This window comes from Fusarium coffeatum, assembly GCF_003316985.1.
Source record: "Fusarium coffeatum strain FIESC_28 chromosome Unknown BRIP53273_contig_132, whole genome shotgun sequence".
Classification (NCBI taxonomy): Eukaryota; Fungi; Ascomycota; class Sordariomycetes; order Hypocreales; family Nectriaceae; genus Fusarium; species Fusarium coffeatum.
The window spans coordinates 61,235-81,076 of record NW_022157925.1 but is presented as its reverse complement, the minus strand read 5'-3'; the positions used below and the strand labels follow the sequence as shown (position 1 = coordinate 81,076).

General features: G+C 49.4%; 6 protein-coding genes across 6 annotated transcripts; 2 read left to right on the top strand and 4 right to left on the bottom strand.

Moving 5' to 3' along the window:
• Positions 1-1,968: 1,968 nt before the first annotated feature.
• Positions 1,969-3,758, bottom strand: FIESC28_06090 (uncharacterized protein; the record flags this gene model as incomplete). The annotated part of the gene is made up of 3 exons (XM_031160235.1): positions 1,969-2,061; positions 2,122-3,308; positions 3,356-3,758. The coding sequence occupies 3 exons, from the start codon at positions 3,756-3,758 to the stop codon at positions 1,969-1,971; spliced, it is 1,683 nt and encodes a 560-aa protein (XP_031015654.1).
• Positions 3,759-5,276: 1,518 nt separating this feature from the next.
• Positions 5,277-7,358, bottom strand: FIESC28_06089 (uncharacterized protein; the record flags this gene model as incomplete). Its single annotated transcript, XM_031160234.1, has 2 exons — positions 5,277-7,080; positions 7,147-7,358. 2 exons carry the CDS (start codon positions 7,356-7,358, stop codon positions 5,277-5,279), a joined length of 2,016 nt encoding a protein of 671 aa, XP_031015653.1.
• Positions 7,359-10,621: 3,263 nt separating this feature from the next.
• On the bottom strand, positions 10,622-11,339 carry FIESC28_06088 (uncharacterized protein; the record flags this gene model as incomplete). Its single annotated transcript, XM_031160233.1, has 3 exons — positions 10,622-10,823; positions 10,907-11,156; positions 11,243-11,339. 3 exons carry the CDS (start codon positions 11,337-11,339, stop codon positions 10,622-10,624), a joined length of 549 nt encoding a protein of 182 aa, XP_031015652.1.
• A 506-nt stretch (positions 11,340-11,845) lies between these two features.
• FIESC28_06087 (uncharacterized protein) lies at positions 11,846-13,591 on the top strand (the record flags this gene model as incomplete). The annotated part of the gene is made up of 1 exon (XM_031160232.1): positions 11,846-13,591. One exon carries the CDS (start codon positions 11,846-11,848, stop codon positions 13,589-13,591), a length of 1,746 nt encoding a protein of 581 aa, XP_031015651.1.
• A 354-nt stretch (positions 13,592-13,945) lies between these two features.
• FIESC28_06086 (uncharacterized protein) lies at positions 13,946-17,310 on the bottom strand (the record flags this gene model as incomplete). The annotated part of the gene is made up of 3 exons (XM_031160231.1): positions 13,946-16,013; positions 16,068-17,233; positions 17,293-17,310. 3 exons carry the CDS (start codon positions 17,308-17,310, stop codon positions 13,946-13,948), a joined length of 3,252 nt encoding a protein of 1,083 aa, XP_031015650.1.
• Positions 17,311-18,740: 1,430 nt separating this feature from the next.
• FIESC28_06085 (uncharacterized protein) lies at positions 18,741-19,531 on the top strand (the record flags this gene model as incomplete). Its single annotated transcript, XM_031160230.1, has 3 exons — positions 18,741-18,886; positions 18,949-19,230; positions 19,285-19,531. The coding sequence occupies 3 exons, from the start codon at positions 18,741-18,743 to the stop codon at positions 19,529-19,531; spliced, it is 675 nt and encodes a 224-aa protein (XP_031015649.1).
• Positions 19,532-19,842: the final 311 nt, after the last annotated feature.

Below are 19,842 nucleotides of genomic sequence, written 5' to 3'. Positions count from 1 at the left end.
AGAAATGGCCCTAGGGAGACCTAAGAGATGGAAGGGAAGGGGTAAGCCTACTTCCGACTATAGGTGGTGTGGTTGTTCTTGGCATTGGATCGGATCCAACCCACCATGGATGACCGAGGACCCCGAGATACAGAAGGAGCAGTCTACCGAGTGCCTGCCATACTAGGTATACTAGGTAGTACCTTACCTGGGGATCGTCGGCTCAAAGACTAGAAGTGATGAAATTATTGATTGATTTATCAGACCTTTGCATATCTGTTTGGGCGTTAAGTTATCTACTATCTACCTATTAATCTAACGGCAATGGATTGATAACTTTACAAAGACGGACATTGACAAGTGGAAGTCTCGCTGGGAAGTTAGTAGCTGAACTGTCCATATATCGAGCTCGCTATGAGAATCAGACGATCCCCTATATCAGACTCTGAATATGCCCTCTCCTCAAATATCGCATTTCTTGGATCTGGATATTGTGTGTCACTAATTCTGCCAAAAGCGCCAGCCGGGCGCTATTTCAGCCGGCAGCCAACACAAACACATTGGCAGCAGCGTAAAAGAAGAAGAAAAAAAAGCTTGGATGTCGTCAATGGACCCTTAAGATTAGCTGCATCAAAACTAGTCAAGTCTGGACTCTTGATGGAGATATCGGCTCCGTTGTTTCCCCCTTTTTTAGTTTTGTCCCGGTAGATGCTAATATTGTTAGTTATCAAGCAATTCTAAGCATGCATGGGATCTTGTTTATTTTTCACTTCATCTTGTTAAATTTTTATTCTTCAGTATTAGCATTGGCATTTATCCGGCTCTTTCTCTGTAGACCCTTAAGCAGAAGCAAACTAACCAAACCCGGGTATAACCAATCGAGTGTCTCCATCTCACATCTCGGTTCCAGATTAGGGACAAAGAATGCAGGGGTCAGGGGTCTATCTACAGGGGCCTTTCACTTTTGACTATGGACGGGGCGACTAGACTATGCTCCTGGTATTGCTCTTTTCTTCTTCTTCTTTTTTTCCCCTAGAAACATGCTATACTCTTTTGACTCAGTCAGGAAAGCTTATTTGCGGGAAAATTCAACTGATCTATCAATGTCTAAAGACCGTTAGCCCGTTCTATACTGGAGTATTGATTAATTAACGTAGCATCGTCCTCCATCTGCAACGCTAAAAACTGTGTTCGGTGCAACCATCTCGGCCGATTCCACGTGGAACTTCTGCATCCGAGACCACCTCCACTCGGAATGTTTAGTTACAGACGGTTTCTGTTTCTGTTTGTGTTTCTCCTACATAAGTACCCAGACTAAGAGACCCCATTGTCTCGAGGTAGTGTCCAAAGGAGCTTGCACTTTCGGTCTCGTGCATTCCTTTCGACCTGATTAATGGATAAACGATGGGCGGAAATATTATGATCTGCTCTTCTTACTACGGTGCAGCTGTCATTTCAGCCCAAGTCCGTGCTATTCGACGTCATTATTGGAGAAGACCCTTGATTCGTCGACTAAGATCTGGCCCCCTTGGAATAGGTCCTGATGGTATAGGGTAACATATGTCCAATTTCTACGACTGGTCGTGTGACCTTGGTTCACTTTTACTGGAAACCGAAATTGAACGGCATGAGATTGCAGCGAGTTGCAATCCTCTATCAGCATGAAGCATGTATCAGTGCTATTAGTTGTCCGCTTAAATAGGGGGACAAATACTTTATCGAGGCTGGTAATTCCCTAGGAAAACCACATTCTATGAACAAGTTTATTGCTTGCTTCACTGCGAATAAGAAAATATGAAGAGTTGTGACTGCATGCTGGAATGTTGGACTACTGGATATCTAAATTTGAGGGAGGCGTGCCAAATAAATAAAACCCTGGACCTTGATAACTTGGCTTTTGTCATCAACATATCCATGGAGATCTATTTACCTTCCCCAACCCATCGCATCCTCCACCAGCCGCCCCGGTCAGTATTGAGAAACCCCCATTCAAGCATAAGCTAGAGTGTTATCATGTCGAATCTTTCCGGCAACGCCAACGTTGACCTCTCCTCCTGCAACACTAGGTCCTTTGACCACAATCTGTATAATATTAGTGCACCGTCTCAAATGAATGAATCAGTGTTCCGAGAAATTACGTACCTGACCCTCAATCTTGTCATCAGTAGTCTTGTGGACACCACTGTCCTTCAGGAAAACCTCCACACTGGTTAGCGGAGGCCCAAAGTGCGTCTTGGCATCGGTGGGAAGTCGGTAGTCGTAGAAAGCAGTCTGGCTAATAGCACCTGCAACCTTGGCCGCTGTCAGAGCGTACACAACCCTTGCACCCGTGAATATGCGCAGGTCAGACAGAACGTTCGCAGACAGGAGAGGAGTGTCAGCACCAGCACGCTCGGCCACCAACACCAGGCGGAGCTTGCCTGGAGTCGTGCCAAGCGACGGGGACGCGCCAGAGAAACCAGAGAAGAGGTTGGATGTAGAGTGAACACCTTCCAGGGCCAGGGATCGAGTAGACATAACATGTGAGACGTTGGCCAAGGCGGAGCCAAGTCTAGAGGTTGACTCTCGGTGAGTCTTGAGGAGCGTCTCGGGGCTAGCTACCAGAACTGTAGGAGCAACACCTTGAGTTGCGAGAACCAAGTCTGGTGACTTCCCGGCAACCGAGTTTAGAGCGATAGAGGCATTCGAGTAGAGAGCGCCCAATGTGTGCACTAGAGTGTAAACGTTGGTGAGAGAATCAGCTGGCAGAAATAGATCGGACGGGTTAATGCGCTCTTTGGTTGGGATAGCTGCGAGTTGAGCTGAAATAGCCGAGACAAGGTTGGCCTGACTGAAGCGCACCATCTCTTCGACCTCACCGGCCTCAGTCTGCCAAAAAGTAACGACATCGGAGGGAGTCTTCTCGGGGTCAGTAGCAGGGAGCTCGCTGCCGGCATGCGCGGGAGATTCTCGGAGGATATCCTGCCAAGTAGCAACATTGATATTGCCGCCAGTGCCCTCAGGAACCTCGTTCCAGTCCATGTGGTTGCTTCCTTCGTCTGTAACCCAGATGAGCTGTCGAAGAGATGGGTAGGCCTGAACAACAGCGTCAAAAGGAAATGCGCCAGGAGCAGTAACCATCGTATCGGCAGCAGAACGACGAAGCATAGAGACCAGCTCTTCGTTTGAGACATCAAAAGGGATCAGGACTGTCGTTAGGTTTGGATAGAAGCTGCAGGCGAAAAGCGTTACAAGGAGTTCAATGGAGTTTGGCAAGTAGATGGCGACTCTGATACCGCCAGCCTCAGCAATGTGCTGACCGATCAGGTTGATCTGGCGGGTAATGTCATCTAAGTATGTTAGCGACACTGTATTATAGAACATATGGGTACCATACCGAGTTTATGGTCTACGACGTTCTGCGAACCGAGAACAGTCAGGACTCGTCCCTTGGCGCCATTCTCACCAACCTCCGCGGCCTTCCTCCAGACATCCCTCAAGTCACCGTTACGACCACGAGACCACTTAGAAGCGCCAGGATCCTTCACATTGAGACCAGTATTGAGCGGCATGCCGTGGGGAGCAGCCTGGGATCGGTATACGGGACTCTCGCCTTCATTTCGAACTGACGACGGGACAGCTTGGCGAGCAAGAAGCATTGGATGCACGTCAGGATCGCGGCTTGAAACGATACGGTATGTGACAACAACAAGCAGCAGAGTCACTAGACCGGTCGAGTAGCCATTCCACTGACCAAACATGCTGGTGATACCAGCATCGAGGCTGTCGAAGACACCCATTGTCGCTAGCCTTTGACTGTCGCTTATTCAAATTTCGGTCGGCGGATGGTTCGGAATCGGGATGGTTAATATCTATGCAATATAATCCATATAGATGCAAGTTCTGCGCCGGGCAGAGTTGAAGTTGAGATAGAAAGCACAAGATCTCAAGTTTAGATGGAAAGAATTGAGGAAGGGTGCTCAGGCGAGACTTGAGGTGGAATGAATGTGGGGAAAGCTCCAGATGGGCTGCGCTGAGCTTCACAGCATTGGAAGCGGGCTGCGTCCTCCTATGGCATCATGACTGCCTACTGCACTCAGCACGAAAGATCAACAGCCTTTCAAGCGAAGGTGTGTAGTATGTAAAGGGCTATTCATTTTAAGAACCTCGAGTATGTCAGCGATCTCTCCCTTTTCTCTAATTCTTTGTCCTTTGAATTCTGTGTCTTTTTCTACAGGTTACATTCATTTCAGATATGTCCAAGAAGCTGGGCTTGGCCTAGTCGGCCTCTTTATCTGGACCCTGTCTCCGGACGGTTCGACCCGACACTACTTCCCGTCCACAGTTGACACGTTCATTTTCAAGAATGGAAGACTATGCGTTCTTGCTAGTATCCGTCAAGCTTCAAAGACATGCAAGTCATCACAAGTATCAAGAAAACAATATAAATCAAGGCGTTTTTTTATTTAGGACTCCTCAGTCCAGTCAGGTTATCTGTTCTACTACGGGAAGCATCATGGCCCCGTCTTCAGAAGCCTCATGACCCAGTCATTATTCCATGAGTCAAAGCCTTCATCGTGTCCATGTTCCTCCTAACTTGCAAAGAGCAAGAGCTTTTATGTTCCTTTCCATGCCGTGCCGCCCAAACCAAATTCCATAACCTATGGGCGTCGCGCGGCAACGCTCGTGCTCTCCGATCTGCTAATAAACAGACGTAACCGTCCTGTTGACCATTATGCTTTGTTCCCTCCGGGTGCGCTCATCGCTCTCCCTCCAGTCCCCATTCCCAACGGGGACCAGCGAGCGATTCGTCACCAGAGAACCGAGAAATCCACTTTTGTCTATGTGAACGGCGATAACATGACCCTCTATCGTGAATGCGTGAAAAATGCCTTGGAGTGAAGAAAACCCCAGGTAGACGACGGAAACATAAACTTCGTAATGCTGTGTCAGATCTTTTGGCTCATATCGGAGCCTAGATCCATGTGCATCACAGCGTGCTGTCAACGTCTTCCAGCTCCCCACATCTCGGTCTAAGGGTATCAAACGAGGAGTATGCCGAAATCAAAGAAACGCAATCTATCAGATGCTTCGTTAAGCCCTGGGACCGAACATTGCCTGTTGCCTGTAGCAGAGACATTCGTCTGTCTTCGCAGGTCATGGTGCCGCCGTGTCGTTCAAATGCAAAGCATGCAACCAGATGACAGTAAGAAAAAAACAAAACAGAAAAATCGCAAATGTGAAATGCTGCAGAGCCAAGTGTCTACCAGCATCGTGTCGCACCTGAGGAGTGCGTAGATCTCAGTGGTGTGAGGTGTTTACCACCAAGAAGATTGAGCGCCAGGGCCGCTGGGGTTACCATAGCCCCCACCGCCGTAGCCAGCTCCTCCGCCGTAACCACCACCTCCGTAGCCACCAGAGCCGCTGAAGCCACCGCCGGCGGCAGCACCGTAGCCGGCACCTTGAGATCCAGCGTTGAAGCCGCCAGAGCCGCCGTTGTTACCGCCGAAACCACCACCGCCAAACTTTCGGAAATCGCGGTTGGCACCACCTCCTCGGCCACCACCGCCACGAGAGCGGCCACCTCGGCCGCCACCACCGAAGGAAGATTCACGGGCGATGGTCTCGAGGAAAGAAGGAACCTCCTGGTTAGCCTCCTTCAAGAGATCCATAAGCTCTCGAACGATTCCACGGTTGCCACGGTTAAAGAAAGCAGTAGCGATACCAGTGTTTCCAGCACGACCGGTACGACCAATACGGTGGACATAGTCATCAACATCGGTAGGAAGATCGTAGTTGACAACGTGGGTGACGTGAGGGATATCGAGACCTCGGGCAGCAACAGCGGTAGCGACCAGAATGGGGCATCGTCCGTTACGGAAGAACTCAAGAGCACGCTCACGTTCGCGTTGGGTGCGATCACCGTGAATGGAAGTAGCGGGGAAGTTCTGGTTGATGAGGAAGTCGGAAAGCGAATCAGCCATACGCTTGGTCTCGACGAAGATCAAAGTGAGACCGTTGGCGTGGGAGTGAAGAATGTCCAGAAGAACGGAGCGCTTGTCGACATCCTCAACGTACTCAACCTTCTGAGTAATGTTCTCAGAAGTAGAACCGACACGACCGACAGAGAGGAAGATGTAGTCCTTGAGGAAATCACGGGCAAGCATCTGGATGTCGCGGGGGAAGGTGGCTGAAAACATCAGAGTCTGACGGTCCTGAACTTGAGGCATGTCCTCGCCTTCGACAATGCGGCGAATCTGGGGCTCGAAACCCATGTCCAGCATGCGATCAGCCTCATCGAGGACAAGGTACTTGATGTTCTGGAGAGAGATGCGACCTCGCTCTATGAGATCGACCAATCGACCGGGAGTAGCAACAAGCAAATCGCAACCACGCTCAATCTGGCGGAGCTGAGAACCAATGTCGGCACCACCGTAAACGACACAAGGTCGAACCCAAGAACGGTAGGCGAACTTGCGGGACTCGTCAAAGATCTGAGAGACAAGCTCACGAGTGGGAGCGAGAATCAAAGAGGTGGGGTAAGCCTTGCGCTGACGACCAAACTGACCGGCGGCATTAGCAGGCACGGGAGAAGGTCCGTTAAGGAAAGCCTGAGAGAGAATAGGGAACAAGAAACCACCAGTCTTTCCGGAACCGGTTTGAGCACAAGCCATCAGATCACGACCGTTGCTAACGATGGGGATCGAGTATTTCTGGACAGGAGTGGGGACCTTGTAGTGAGCAAGCTCGATGTTGCGGCACAGGTGCTCATCCAGAGGAGGAGTGGTGAACTGGTGAACGGGCTCAGGAACATCTTGACCAGAGGCCTCAACGGGAATGTCGTCGTACTTCTCGAAGTTGATACCGGTGTGCTGCTTGGAAGGATCGTCGGCAGTGGTGCCGAAAAGCTCGCGCTCGATACGGGGGTTAGCCGGACCAGGAATGTGCTTTCCATCGCGCCACTGTCCATCGCCAGACCCACGGGCAGCAGGAGCGCCAGAGTGACCGTCGTTGCCGCCACCGCTGTAACCACCTCGACCACCCCAGCCGCCTCGGCGGTTGTTGTTCTGGTAGGTAGGGACATCGTTGCCCCAGTTGGACTGGCGAGCACCGTAGTTTTGGCTATAAGCAGAGGTTAGCAAATGTCTGATATCCAGGAATGAAAACGCAGGTAGATAGAGCACTTACTTAGCCCAAGCGCTGTTGCCGATACCGTTGGGTCCGGGGCCAGCAGGAGGAGGACCGCCGTTCATAGCGGGAGGACCACCTTGAGGGCCGGCAGGAGGAGGACCACCACGGCCACGCATGTGAGGGGGGATGTAGGATCGGTTACCCTGGGGAGGGCCCTGCTGAGCGCCGTCGTTGATGGAGAGACCACCCATGTTGATCTGATCGGCCATGTTGACAGTCGTGTTTCGGGTCAAGTGAGTTGTGTAAAAAGATAGTCGGGTCGTAAAGACGCGTGAAATCCGAAATAGGTAGATAAACCCTCTCAAATATCAACGAGAGTGGTTATGTGTTTGGTGAAATTCCCGTCGAAAGAGAAAGACAGGAAAGACGAGAGAAAGAAACGGAAGACCAACGCTTCCAATAAATTTCCCAGATAGACGAAACTTTTAGGCACAGGCAAACGTTAGTGCTGTGCAAATATCCCTCGAAGAACACGCAGAATCTTCAAAGGAAGGACGAAGGAAAGACAAAGTCTTGAGAAAATAACACGGATAGAGGGGGGATGAAGGAGGATTGTGAGATGAAGGGTTTGTTGTGGGAAGAAGAGGGAAGAAAAGGGACAGAGTTAAGAGGCGAAAGAAGAGTGGGAGGGAAAAAAAATTGGTTGGAGTTTCAGCCAATTAGGCTTAGCGCGGGCATTAACATCGGGTCAAGGATTTGGAGGGGGTTGCCTCTGCGGTGAAGGCGGGTGGGAGGATTTTAGAGTGAGAGTGGGTCAGGAAAGGCCGTGAGTGGGCGACACCAGCTTCCAAGTACTCGAAAAGTACTTTTTGGCCACCGCTCACCTCAGATGCAGCCAGTGAGATCCAAGGAATATGCAGAAATGCCTGTCAAAGGCTTGCTATGGCTGGGCAGAAAAAATTGGAAAAGGAACCAACCTGGTACTTATGACGATGAGGGCACTAGATGACTTTGTTTATATTTCTAACTGGATGAAAGAATCGTCCTGAATCGTTGCCGGCTGTAGATACGTCAGAGTCAGAGTCTTCTGCTTTAGATCCCATGTATCTTAGTACTAAATGTATGCAACAATGGATGCCTCGTGCAAAATCTAGTCTACGAGGCAAACGCTAGTCGACTGTAAGAGATCCCTAGCAACGTGGAAGCTTGTGAAAGTTGAAGTCTGAGCGCTGACCAGGAGCAAGGGAGGAAAGAGAAGAGATGGAGAGAGAAAGAGGTACTGGTAGGCACTCGATAAGGCGCTGATGTTCTGAAAGTGCAGTATTGCCTTCGAGGCTCTAGTCTCTACGTGAACGTATACACATCTTACCCCTTTCAGAGTATAAAATAAAATTTGATCAAGTCTCACTCAAAATTTTTAATGATAGTGCTCTGCACGATGAAGCAGTGTCTCAGTGTGGGGGTTAGAGAAGGGCGGAGAATCCTGGTGGAAGGTCGCGTTTTGAGTGAGGATTAGCAAGGGGGCGACTCTTAAAAAGTGACGAAGCTTAGAAGGTACTTTCATGGTACCTCAACAGCCTGGCTCAGGTTCTGAACCAGCCCAGCCCAGATTCCGGGGCGGCTGACGGGGCCGGGGTGGTTCGGTGGATAGGGACTCCTAGCAACCACCCGGACCTGTTGATTATGACGATTGTTGTCTGGCCATGGACTTGTTATCGAATGTTGAGACAACTCTCGAAGCATTATTGAAAGAAAACAAAGCGACATATAAACAAGACTACAGTATTACAATTCTACATAGGTAGATAAAGAAGTATAAGCAAGATTTGATGTTACTGCTTCCAGGATCAGTAGCTGGTAGCATACTGCAGCAAAAAATATTTCAAGACGTTGGATGTTTGATCCATGTTCTGCCGGACGGGAGACGGATATGACACAAAATGCTTGCACTCGACAAACCTCAGCAATACTGTATCGCATCAATGGAATGATGCAAAACAATTGCGGACACAGCAAATGCGTCAGTTTGTTTTGCTACTTCTATCGTAGCCCCTGGGGCTGCAACGGCCGCAAGCATCATGTACAGGGATATAGGACCCTGAGCTTGCCCAGCCAAAGTTCGGGCGCGTTGTAACAGCTAACAACCTGATGGATCCGTATCGCGGGAAATCTCCGATAAGCGGGATACAGGCGATCTGAGAATTATTTAGGTGAATATCCGTACTGAGGAAGGTAGGTATATAGGTCAGTAGGTTAAAGAGATAGTTTGACCATGTATAAGGTATGCTTAGACAATAATCAATGTCTGCAACTTGGTACAGTAAGAAGTGAATAATGATTTTCACCTATCCATGATAATTCACGTGTCTGGCTGCTTCGAGTACCGGGTTTGTACATATAATGTTGTCCAGTACTGTCCAGTACTAGCACCTTTCCGGATTCCAGCCCGCATGACTCTCTCGATGCCCTGGTTCCCTCTATATGACCATCACCCGCATGTACTGTATCGTGTAAATCTAGAACTGCTGATCATTTCTAGCACCCTCCACGAATATTCGAGTCATAAAAATCGAAATGTGACTGACGTATCTCTGTACCGTGCCTGACATATACTGCAGCCTCGTGGCCAACTATAACCGTATTCCCGATGACTGGCCTCCTGTGACACGAGTATACTGTTTATGAAATTGTACCAGTCTCAATTTGGCGGTCTTTCTCTTGGTAATTGCATACGATACCCTTTCATCTGGGCGGTTGTTTGTTCGCCATCTTTGTTTTGACATGTGATGCCAGGCAAGTAGGCGTAACGAATGAAACCAAGCTTGTCGTAGTCCATGGTCTATGATCGAGATTTCCTATATTGGAAGTAATTTCAAGACTATGAACGATTCAGTTCAGTTGAGTGACTGCAGACTCTGATAGTATTACCAAGTCGCTGAGTCTGGTCATATTCAAAAGTACTAGATACTGCTTCAGCTCCTATATCGCGGTAGTTTGAGTAACTATCCAACGGCTCTTCGATGCAGTCACATAGATATGCATCCACACACGACTACTTCCAAAAACATGTATTCATGATCAATTGCGGGTTTGACATCTAATGTATTGTAGACATGGCCCGGTCTTCTGAGGTTTACATGGTGCCTGATGGTTCGAGGCAGGGATGGTTTATAAACTGCTATAGCAAGGAGAGTGATTCTTTTCTTCAATAAATTCATATAAGGAAAAGCTCCCCAGGCACTCTTAATGAACAGCTACCATGCCACTCAGAGGAACCGATAATGGGAACAACGCTGAAACTGCAAGATTGTGCTCGTCCGACGTGCATGAGCTGCATATAGTGTGGGTTGCGGTTTATGGACATAACGTATCGTAGATTTAAATATGCCAGCTGGGGTCTCAGTATCACCTAGACCAGTATCACCATCTTGTGGGCAACCAGTTGGAGGAAACCATCTTGATGTAAGCATCAGCCTCCAAGACCCATCTAGTAATACAAATTCATGTTTCCTTTCTATCTGCCGCTCGATTCTTAAGCACACTTGACCACCTTGTCATCGTCAAACTCTATGTCGACAATTCCGTCTGCCTTGACCGCCTTCACCACCATACCCTTGAAGTCAATCGGTAATCGGCGCTTCAGCTCGTCAGTGCACATTGTCAGAATCTTGATGCCCTGGTGGAGGGTAATATCGGGGTGGTGATGCTTGTCGAGGATAGAAAGGCAGTAGTATCTGTGGTAGTATATATCAGCACCTGCCGGGACCCATTGGTTCATGATGCGTGTCTCTTGAGTACACGTATCGAGGAAACATACTGTGCGTATCCATGCGCCGCATAAGGGACATCTGCTAGCGACGCTAGGTAGTCAAGCCAGTAAAGAGATGGCTTGCCGGTGATGGGGTCAACGCCACCCATGAGGAGGTTGACATTGTAAGGCTTTCGAGATCGCAGGCTGGTGGCTAGCTCTCCTCGGACAAAGTGGGCGAGACCAGAGGGAGATAAGTCGGACTCGTTTCGCATCGAGTAGAGCTGGGCATTTCGTTGAATGTATTCGGCGAATTGCACTGCGTAGCTATGGTTAGCTGTCGTCATCGCGGGGCCGGTCGACAGGCCATTGCCATTGCCGCCGGTAGGAAGATGGATCAAGTACCTGTGTCACCGGCCTCTCCAGAGAATGCGAGCAGGGTGTGCTTGTTGAGAGCTCTGGTCTTGTCATCGGATGCCTTGAGGATAGTGGCGCCTCGCATCGCAGCCTTGGAAGCTGCGATGATGGTGAAGTCCTTTCCAGTGATTCCCAAAAGTACCTCCCTGTCAAGAAATGTTAGTATATTCTGAAACCTTAACTGTAGCTTGGTTATAGCTTACATGTTGGCGATAGTGTGTTTTGTGGTTTGGGAAGTATCGTATGTGTTGTTGTGGAGGTTATTCAAGGTAGTTGTTCAGCCTTCTTCGAAGGTCCGGTCCAGCAGCAACCAAGCAAGCAAGCTCTCCCGTTAGGCTGTAGCGCTGCGCGTCAACGCTCACCCGGGAGCTTCCCACACCTGGCTCGATTATGCCAAGGTCCACCGCTCGAATTCCGGAAAAACATGGCCCCATTCGCAGGTCTCTGATTCGCTAGCGTAACTTACAAGCACCTAACGGATTTTCCGTGGTCCACTGTCGCTCAACTTTTTTTTTCTGAGAGCCCAGAAATTTATCTTCAAGGTGGGTGTGAAAGTCGTGAACAGCCAGCCAAGTTCCCGACATCGCCAATATGCCGTCTTTTTTCACAGTACCGGGTGCTCAGAAGAAGCGCAAGCGCCCAGAGGCTTCAGAGCAACCAAAAAAGAGAGTTGCTGCTTCAAAATCTGCTGCAAAGGCACCATCGAAGAATGCCGGCCCCACCAAAAAGCGAGTCGAGCGAGACGACGAGTCGATCTCTGGTAGCGATTCTGACGATGACGGGAGCCTCGACAGCGCATCAGTCGCAAGTGATGTTGAAATGGAGGACAACGAGTCGGATGAGGAGGAGGGTGAGACAGCCGCCGACAGGAGAAGGACTCTGGCGGAGCGATATCTCGAGAACATCAAGGAGACTGTGGACCCAATTGGTTTCGACGCCGCCGACATTGACCGCGATATGATCGCTGAGCGACTTCAGGAGGATGTCGCAGAGGGAAAGGGCAGAGTTTACCGCCAATTAGCCTCAGAACTGGCCTTTGACAACGCCTCGCGCACATTCTTCCGAAGCAACACCAACGCCGTAACCGCCATCGCAGTATGCGACCCATACATCTACACCACGACAAAAGACCTATACCTACACAAATGGAAGGCGCAAGATCTTCCTCAACACCAATACCCACAGACAACACGACGAAAGCCCAAGAAGCCCCCAGCGCCTCCGAAGAAGCAGCCGTCCCTTGAAGCTTGGCTGAAGGGTGATACGAGAAAGTCAAAGGACAAGAATTACCAGCGTCACACTGATCGCATCCTGGCCGTCGCAGCCTCTCCTGACGGCAAATATGTAGCTACCGGCGGTGCAGACCATAGGCTCATCATCTACAGCGCCCATGACCTCAAGCCAATCAAGGTCTGGACACATCATCGAGACGCTGTCACTGGACTAGTCTTCCGCCGAGGAACAAATCAGCTGTATTCTTGTTCCAAAGATCGAACGGTTAAGGTCTGGAGTCTGGATGAGATGGCCTACGTTGAGTCATTGTTTGGTCACCAAGATGAAATCCTCGATGTCGATGCCCTTGCGCAAGAGCGTTGCGTTAGTGTTGGCGCTCGAGACCGCACTGCGCGTTTGTGGAAAGTCGCTGAAGAGACACAACTTGTATTCCGCGGTGGTGCTGTAGACAAGAAGTCTCGTCCAAGTGGTGTCAACCCGCGATCCCTACTCCATGAAGGTAGCATGGACTGCGTCGCCATGATAGATGATGACCTGTTTGTCACGGGCAGTGACAATGGTGCACTCGCTTTGTGGAGTGTCCAAAAGAAGAAGCCTGTGTATATCGAACCCATTGCGCATGGTATTGACCCGGCCCTCGATCCAGAGCAGGCATCAGCCGAGCAAAACCCCGACCCTCAAATTGTACCCCCTCCCACCCCCCGTTGGATCACCGCTATTCGAACCATCCCTTACTCCGATGTTATCCTTACTGGCAGCTGGGACGGCCACATCCGAGTCTGGCAACTCAGTGAGGATAAGCGCAAGATTGAGTTCCGTGGAGTTCTCTCCAAGCCTGAAGATCAGGGAAACGAGTCGCCTGAGGAGAATACTCAGGGCCCCATCAACGGCATTGTCAACGATATTGATATCTTCGAGCGTGGAGACAGAGGCAAAGATGGTCTTTGCGTCGTCGTGGCTGTAGGAAAAGAACACCGGCTAGGCAGGTGGAATCCACCAGCAAAGGTCGGACGCAATGGAGGCTTCGTCTTTGAGATTCCGCGGATACAACGGCAAATGGTGAATGGCGCGGACGAGAGCTCAGACGCCGAGCAAGATGAGTGAAAAGCGTAATAGATTCTTGTTATAACCACAATAGACGTGGCGGAGACTGCAACTCATACCACTTGTTATATATTATTAGCATGACAGGATTCGGTCTAGCATCCGTTCGTGATCCTTTAGGAGTCGGGTGTTGAATGGAAGATATTTGTGATGGGTATAGACTTTAATAATCTTTTTACTCGAGATGTCCTCTACTGTACACATTGCGACCATTCTTTCTGCGGTGTCTAACGACATAACTCATCTGCATTGCCATCTTTGCCATGTATGCACCGAAACCCTCTATCCGTGAACCGCTTTTCTTCCTACATAATAGTCCATCCAATATGTTGTCATCTGGCGAGACCGGTAAGATCAACCCGTCAAGTCAATTGTTCGCTCAACACCCTCATACCGGGGTCCTTTGGGGGAGGGTTTATTGTCCTCAATGCTCTTAATAACCCTTGGTTGACCAAGACCACCCCGATTACGCTGAGCTGGCAGTGGCGTCTTTTGCCTTGTGGCCAAACTCAGTGATGGCGAACTGTTTTTCTTGACAGTGGAAGAGGTGGCTACTGGGCCTGCCTCATCCGACGATTGCGATAATCTCTGGACAAAATTGGGTGTTGAGGGCTGCTTCGGTCCTCTTCGTTCGCTACGTGGGGTATGTCCTTCAGTGGCTAAATCAGGAAGGACTTGTTGCGCAGTATCGACTGGGGATGAACGTGCTGAATGAAACACCTCTCCTGAGCTAGAGGCCTTAGACTCGTTGCTCGAATCCTCTCTTAAAGGTTGGACGAAGGTTGGATCTTCATTTCTGATGGGAGTTTGTGGTTGAACTGGTTTCTCTGGTGGAGCAAGCGCAAAGTACGCTGAGGTGGTACCTGTTTTATGGCCTTCTTCACTGGGGGCACGACCAGTGCTATTCTCCAATCCGCTCTTGGGATTACTTTTAGGCCGTGGCGTCTCCGGATCTTTCTGGGGGACTTGAGGTGAGGACGGGGCTACCTGTGGTGATGATACAGGCCCCTTAGACGCCCGTCGTTGTCTCTTCAACTCCTTTTCTTTTCCTAAGCGCGAATGCTGCTCTTTCTGAAATTCGAAGAGGAGGTCTCTCACCTTGGCGCGGATTTCTTGGGGTTTGACAACCCATCCACTAGGTTCTTTATGAAGGAGCCTCCGGACAGCGTCATCTGGATTTCTCAGAAAATTTTCCATGTAACCCAGGACGTATACACCACAATCGCAATAATTGTCCTGTTCAGGTATGCCCCGCGCAGTCATGCCCCCAGGCGTTTCCGTGATAGTGAGCCCTTTTTTGTCCTTCGCTTCCTCGATGAGATAGTCTCGTAAAACCTTGCAGGTTGGTGCGTGCGAAGCACCCAAAGAGTCAAGAGTGATGATCCTGGGCTCGTCGGTACTGTACTTCTGATTCCCTCCTGTCGACTTTCGCTTGTTCGTTTTTGTGGGAGCTTCAGCATTGGTAACAGTATCATCATCCAATAGCACAACCCCGTCGCCATTCACTGCCTGGCTTCTTGTTGACCTAGAAGCTTCTAAATTTAAGGACGACACAGGTGTTTGCTCGACGGAAGCATCTTCTGCAGTGCTCACTGCCGGGTCGTTATCTTCAACAATGATTGCCTCCTGGGTGTTTGGAGATACATCCGTTTTGGGTGTCTCTGCTTTTGCCTCTATAGGTAAGAGGCGAGGGGCATTATATATGATTGCCAAGTACCAATGTGCGTTCTCGTTGACTGGTACAACAATGTAGTCATAAGAAAGAAGATCAACTCTAGCAGTCCATGCTTTGACGCCCGAGTAATTGATCTTGGCGCGATTCGACCTCAGCTTTTCGAAGAAGAAAGTGTTGAAGATATATACCCTTTTCAAGATTTCTGGTCTCTCTTTCTCGAGTTGGACCTGCAAGTAGCAGAGATAGAAACTGATAAGGTTGTCGTTGAGGAACTCACCCTCGTTCAGCCGCAGAATATCCTCTTTGTCGACACTTGCACGGTTCCTTCCAATTGGGGGGTATACCAAGGTCTTGTGCCAGTCCTTGTCCCAACCTGGGTTCTGAGCCGTCCATGTTACAGGACTCCTTTCACGGCGTGGTTCTAGGGAGGATCTTCTCGTTTGTCGGGTCTCAGGTCTGCGCCTCTGATTTAACTCCACGAATGGATCTTCGACATCCTCTGATTTCATCTGCGCATCTTCCTTTGGTACAGGCAGACCCTGCATCCTGTCTTTAAGTTTTGGTCGCCGAGGCGATATGGGCTCTCCCTTGAAAGGGTCTCGTGGCGAGGTTCGGGACAGTGATCTGCTGGGTGTTTGCGCTGTGAAAGTGATTTTTGGTGAGATCGGGCCCGAAGAATCCTTCGAATTGGCTGCAAATGCTTTGGCATCTGCCATAGCCTTCGAGAACATGGCTTCTAGCGAGTCCCTACAACTTGTTAGTTTTCTCCCAACACTGACACAATCGCCGGAAAATACGTACTGGGTAACTTGTTCCAGACCTCGGCTCCCTTGTAGCCAATGGATAAAGTGAGAGGCGTCTTTAATGGTATTGAACTTCAACAAAACTTTGCCCCCGGCTTGACCAATGACTGAGCGAGAGAGAGCGACTATGGGACTTTGGGAGTTGCTGTGTTTTATTCTGAGAATCGACTGTTTTGAAATTTCGAGCCATGAGAGATCTTGTCCTTGATGAGATAGAATGGATGGGCGAGCTACGTCGGAATCAAGACGTAGGTTGACGCACGCATCAGCGCTCTTAGTGGCGTATACGCACTTTCCAGAGGTAGCAGCTCTCACAGCAAGTTGTTCTTCATTTGGGCCATGCATCGCCGAACTTTGAAGGTCGGTAGTAATTTTTGTCGCTGGTTCAAAATTGGTCGGTTTGATATCCCCTCTTTGAGTTCGTGACGGAGGAGGCTGCAATGCTGATCTTCCACTGATGGTGGACTTTTCAGCAGTCTCTCTACCGGAAGCAGTGCCAGGCCTTGACAGCTCGTCCTCAGAACCAGTGCTATGCACTTTGTATCTCTTTGCTGCACTCTGAGCATACTCTGCCGCGGACCGCTTCGATTGAGGGGGAATATCCGATGTAATGTCAGCGGGCGGGGGATCGTTGCCGTTGTCGATGCTCATAGATAAACAGTCCGGGCTCATGGGTGCATGCGATAATTGAGGAGGGAGGTTTCGGTGCGCAACGACACTCACATCGTCGTCAATCTCGAGAGGCGATGAACGGGTATTGTGAGCACCATGCCGTCTGCGCCCAGAACGTCTTCCACCATGGCGCCTACCACTTTGCACGTTGCGGTATTCTTGTACGCTGGTGCTCGTTGCTGGAACTCTGCTGTTGCTGGTGACACTAGAGCCGTCAACAGTGTCTGCCTGAGATCCTTCTCGACTGAAGCGATGTTGCATCAGTGACAGCTTGCGCTTAAAACTCGCCCCTTCCTCGTCTTCGATTGCTTCCAAGGATGATAGACGTGCATTTGTGACAAAGCGGGGTGCGATGGCGCATGAGGATTCGGGACCCGATTTCTTTATACGTTTGCTCGATCGTTCGTCTCGGGATTTGTCGTTCTGACTCATAGTCTGAGTAGATAGCCCAGTGCCCATGGTACCTCGCGGTCTCTGGTCATTGATCGCTCTCTATATAGGAATAAGTATCAAGCCATAGAGCTGTATAACCCAACAAACAATTAACTGACCAGCCGTGAGTTCGTCATGTTCGCCTCGTCACCCGGAGCGCTCCAGGGTGTGTCAGCAGGAACGTCCTATCCTATTGCTCGTGTGGGCAGGAAGCATACCCATAGTCCGGGAAAGAATTGGCGTCGGAATGATAGCGTGCGAGAGGACTAAATCGCAGGTATCGATTAGAGTAAAGCTCGGCGAAACGAAGTGCAGAGAGAACTTGAAGTTAGGAAGAAGGAAAGAGCAGTGCGCACTCCCATCGAGCCCTTTTCCTCCTCTTGTCCTCTGTGGAGGAAGGCTGCGCGTGGGCCTCCAGTTTTTCACCTTTGACAGTTCACGATGCGTTAGGCTAGAAGGCGGTGATCTTCTCTGCCCTCCACTGTCAGTTTGCTGTAGCTGAGCTGAGAGTCAACAATGCCTCGAGCTATCGGCGGGGCACTGAATATCTAAGTAGAGGGGATGACTGCGGGCAAGAATTTCAAAGACCAACAAAGAAATCGACAAACAATAATTTTCGCGAGACAGAAATACAGTCTTGTTAGGTGGAAGTCCGGGCAAACATCCTTGGCGAGACTGTTCTGTTCAGAGGCCCGGCTCTAGTGGGGATACGCAATGAAATTTAGGTAGTGCGACTTCGGCAGCTGGAGATTTAGGTGTTAGTGCCTGGGCAGAGATGGATGGAGGTCATTAAGTGACTGCTTCTCTATCCATATTGATTACCCCTAGTGGGAATAAAGAAACTGTCTTTCAACTAGGTTATGACGCTAAAATAAAGTAACTACTGAATTTATATAAAGTAACTAAATTATTTCATCTTTTGTGCTCTTTCTGGCTAACTTTTCTAATGCTCCAATGATTGGATGTAAGTAGATGTCAGCCTTGCACGGTTATGCATGCTTCTATCCAAGCACCAAGAAAAAACAGAGGATTGAACCCCAGCAGACATCACTGCAATCACTTGGCTTATAGTTGGCATCGCAACCTAAGTAACATCAATGCCGAGATACCTGGGTGCACAGGTAGATGAGTTCGCTTGATGGCTGCTGGCATATTTGGTAATTTAGATACTGTCTTCTTACTCACAAACATGGAATATTTAGATAATTAACTCTACCGTAAGAATTATTATCCCTAGCTAGGTATAGATAACATAAAGCAGCCCAATTGCTTGTGGAAGCTTGTGTAAAACGATCAAATTATTCTCATGGTCTCGCTTCTTCTGATACTGACGTCCCACAGTCCAATCACAAGGCTGAAACGACACCTACAGCTCCAGCGCTGACCAGCCTACTAACCTAAGGTACTACCTAGGTAGGTAAGCTCTTTAGCTCCTAGTCTAGTCTAAAACGTGGCCAGTATTAATTATAGGTCGTCTTCAACACCACGACGCGACATCATCAACGTCCGTCTTTCACAACACTTCCAAGGGCAATAGCTGCACAGGCAGCTAACATATTCGCCCGTCATGTACAACTCCCTCACTCGTATCCAGAATACTTTCGGCTTCTTCACCACCGTCGCCTTCGTCGTTGCAGCCTTCATCGCCGCCTCGGATTTCATAGCCCCTCGCACCCCCGACGCAGGTATCTTCAAGGTTTCAAACTCCCAGGTGTACGGCTCCGATTAATTCTTCCAAATCCATGTGCTATTGGCTAATTGTCTTCGTTTCTCAGCGTCAAGGGCCGACCGCACTACTACAGTACCAAGAAGGAGGAATATGCCATTATTAGATTCAACCTGGATGCCGATCTGAGAACTCTCTTCACATGGAACACCAAGCAAGTCTTTGTCTATGTCACTGCCGAGTGGCCCGGCCCCAACAACTCGACAAACGAGGCTGTCATCTGGGACAAGATCATTACAAGCCCCAGTGCCGATCATCTCCAGAACATTGGACCTGTTGCTATGAAGAAGCTCAAGCGCAGCGCTGAAGGAAAGACCATTGACCCCGATCGGTAAGTCTATATATACATTTCAACCGCAGTTGCATGATCTAACACTTTGCTCAGTGGCTCCATTGCTCTCAAGAACCAGAAACCCAAGTATCAAATTACCCACCCCAGTGGCAGGGTAGCGGAGACGGAGGATGTGAAGCTGAAGCTGCACTACAATGTCCAGCCCTGGGTTGGATTTCTTACTTGGGACCAGACACGCGATCTGGGCCACTGGAAGGCTCTTGGTAGTGGCGAGTCACCCAAGTTCAATCTCCCTGCTCTCAAGAGTAAGAAGAAGGATGCGCCAAAGAAGAGCTATTAGATCGGTCGGCTGTCCGTTTTAGCATGTGTTCTAAGTGAAACCGGCGTTCCTATATAACTAAGTTGATTACGCAACAAAGAATTCTGATATTTCGTATAGCAAAGACGTTCATCCTCGTGACTTCGTGATAAAGGTATCTAGGTAGCTTTTATCTGTAATACATTTTTCACATCTACAACTTTCATTTTAACGCTGGCCAATATCTCAACGCTGGTCAATGCATACAATGCAAGCATCTCAACGACATGTTGTAAGACATGGTATCACGACCAAAATGCCAATCAGAATCGCCAATATGCAACAAGACTGCT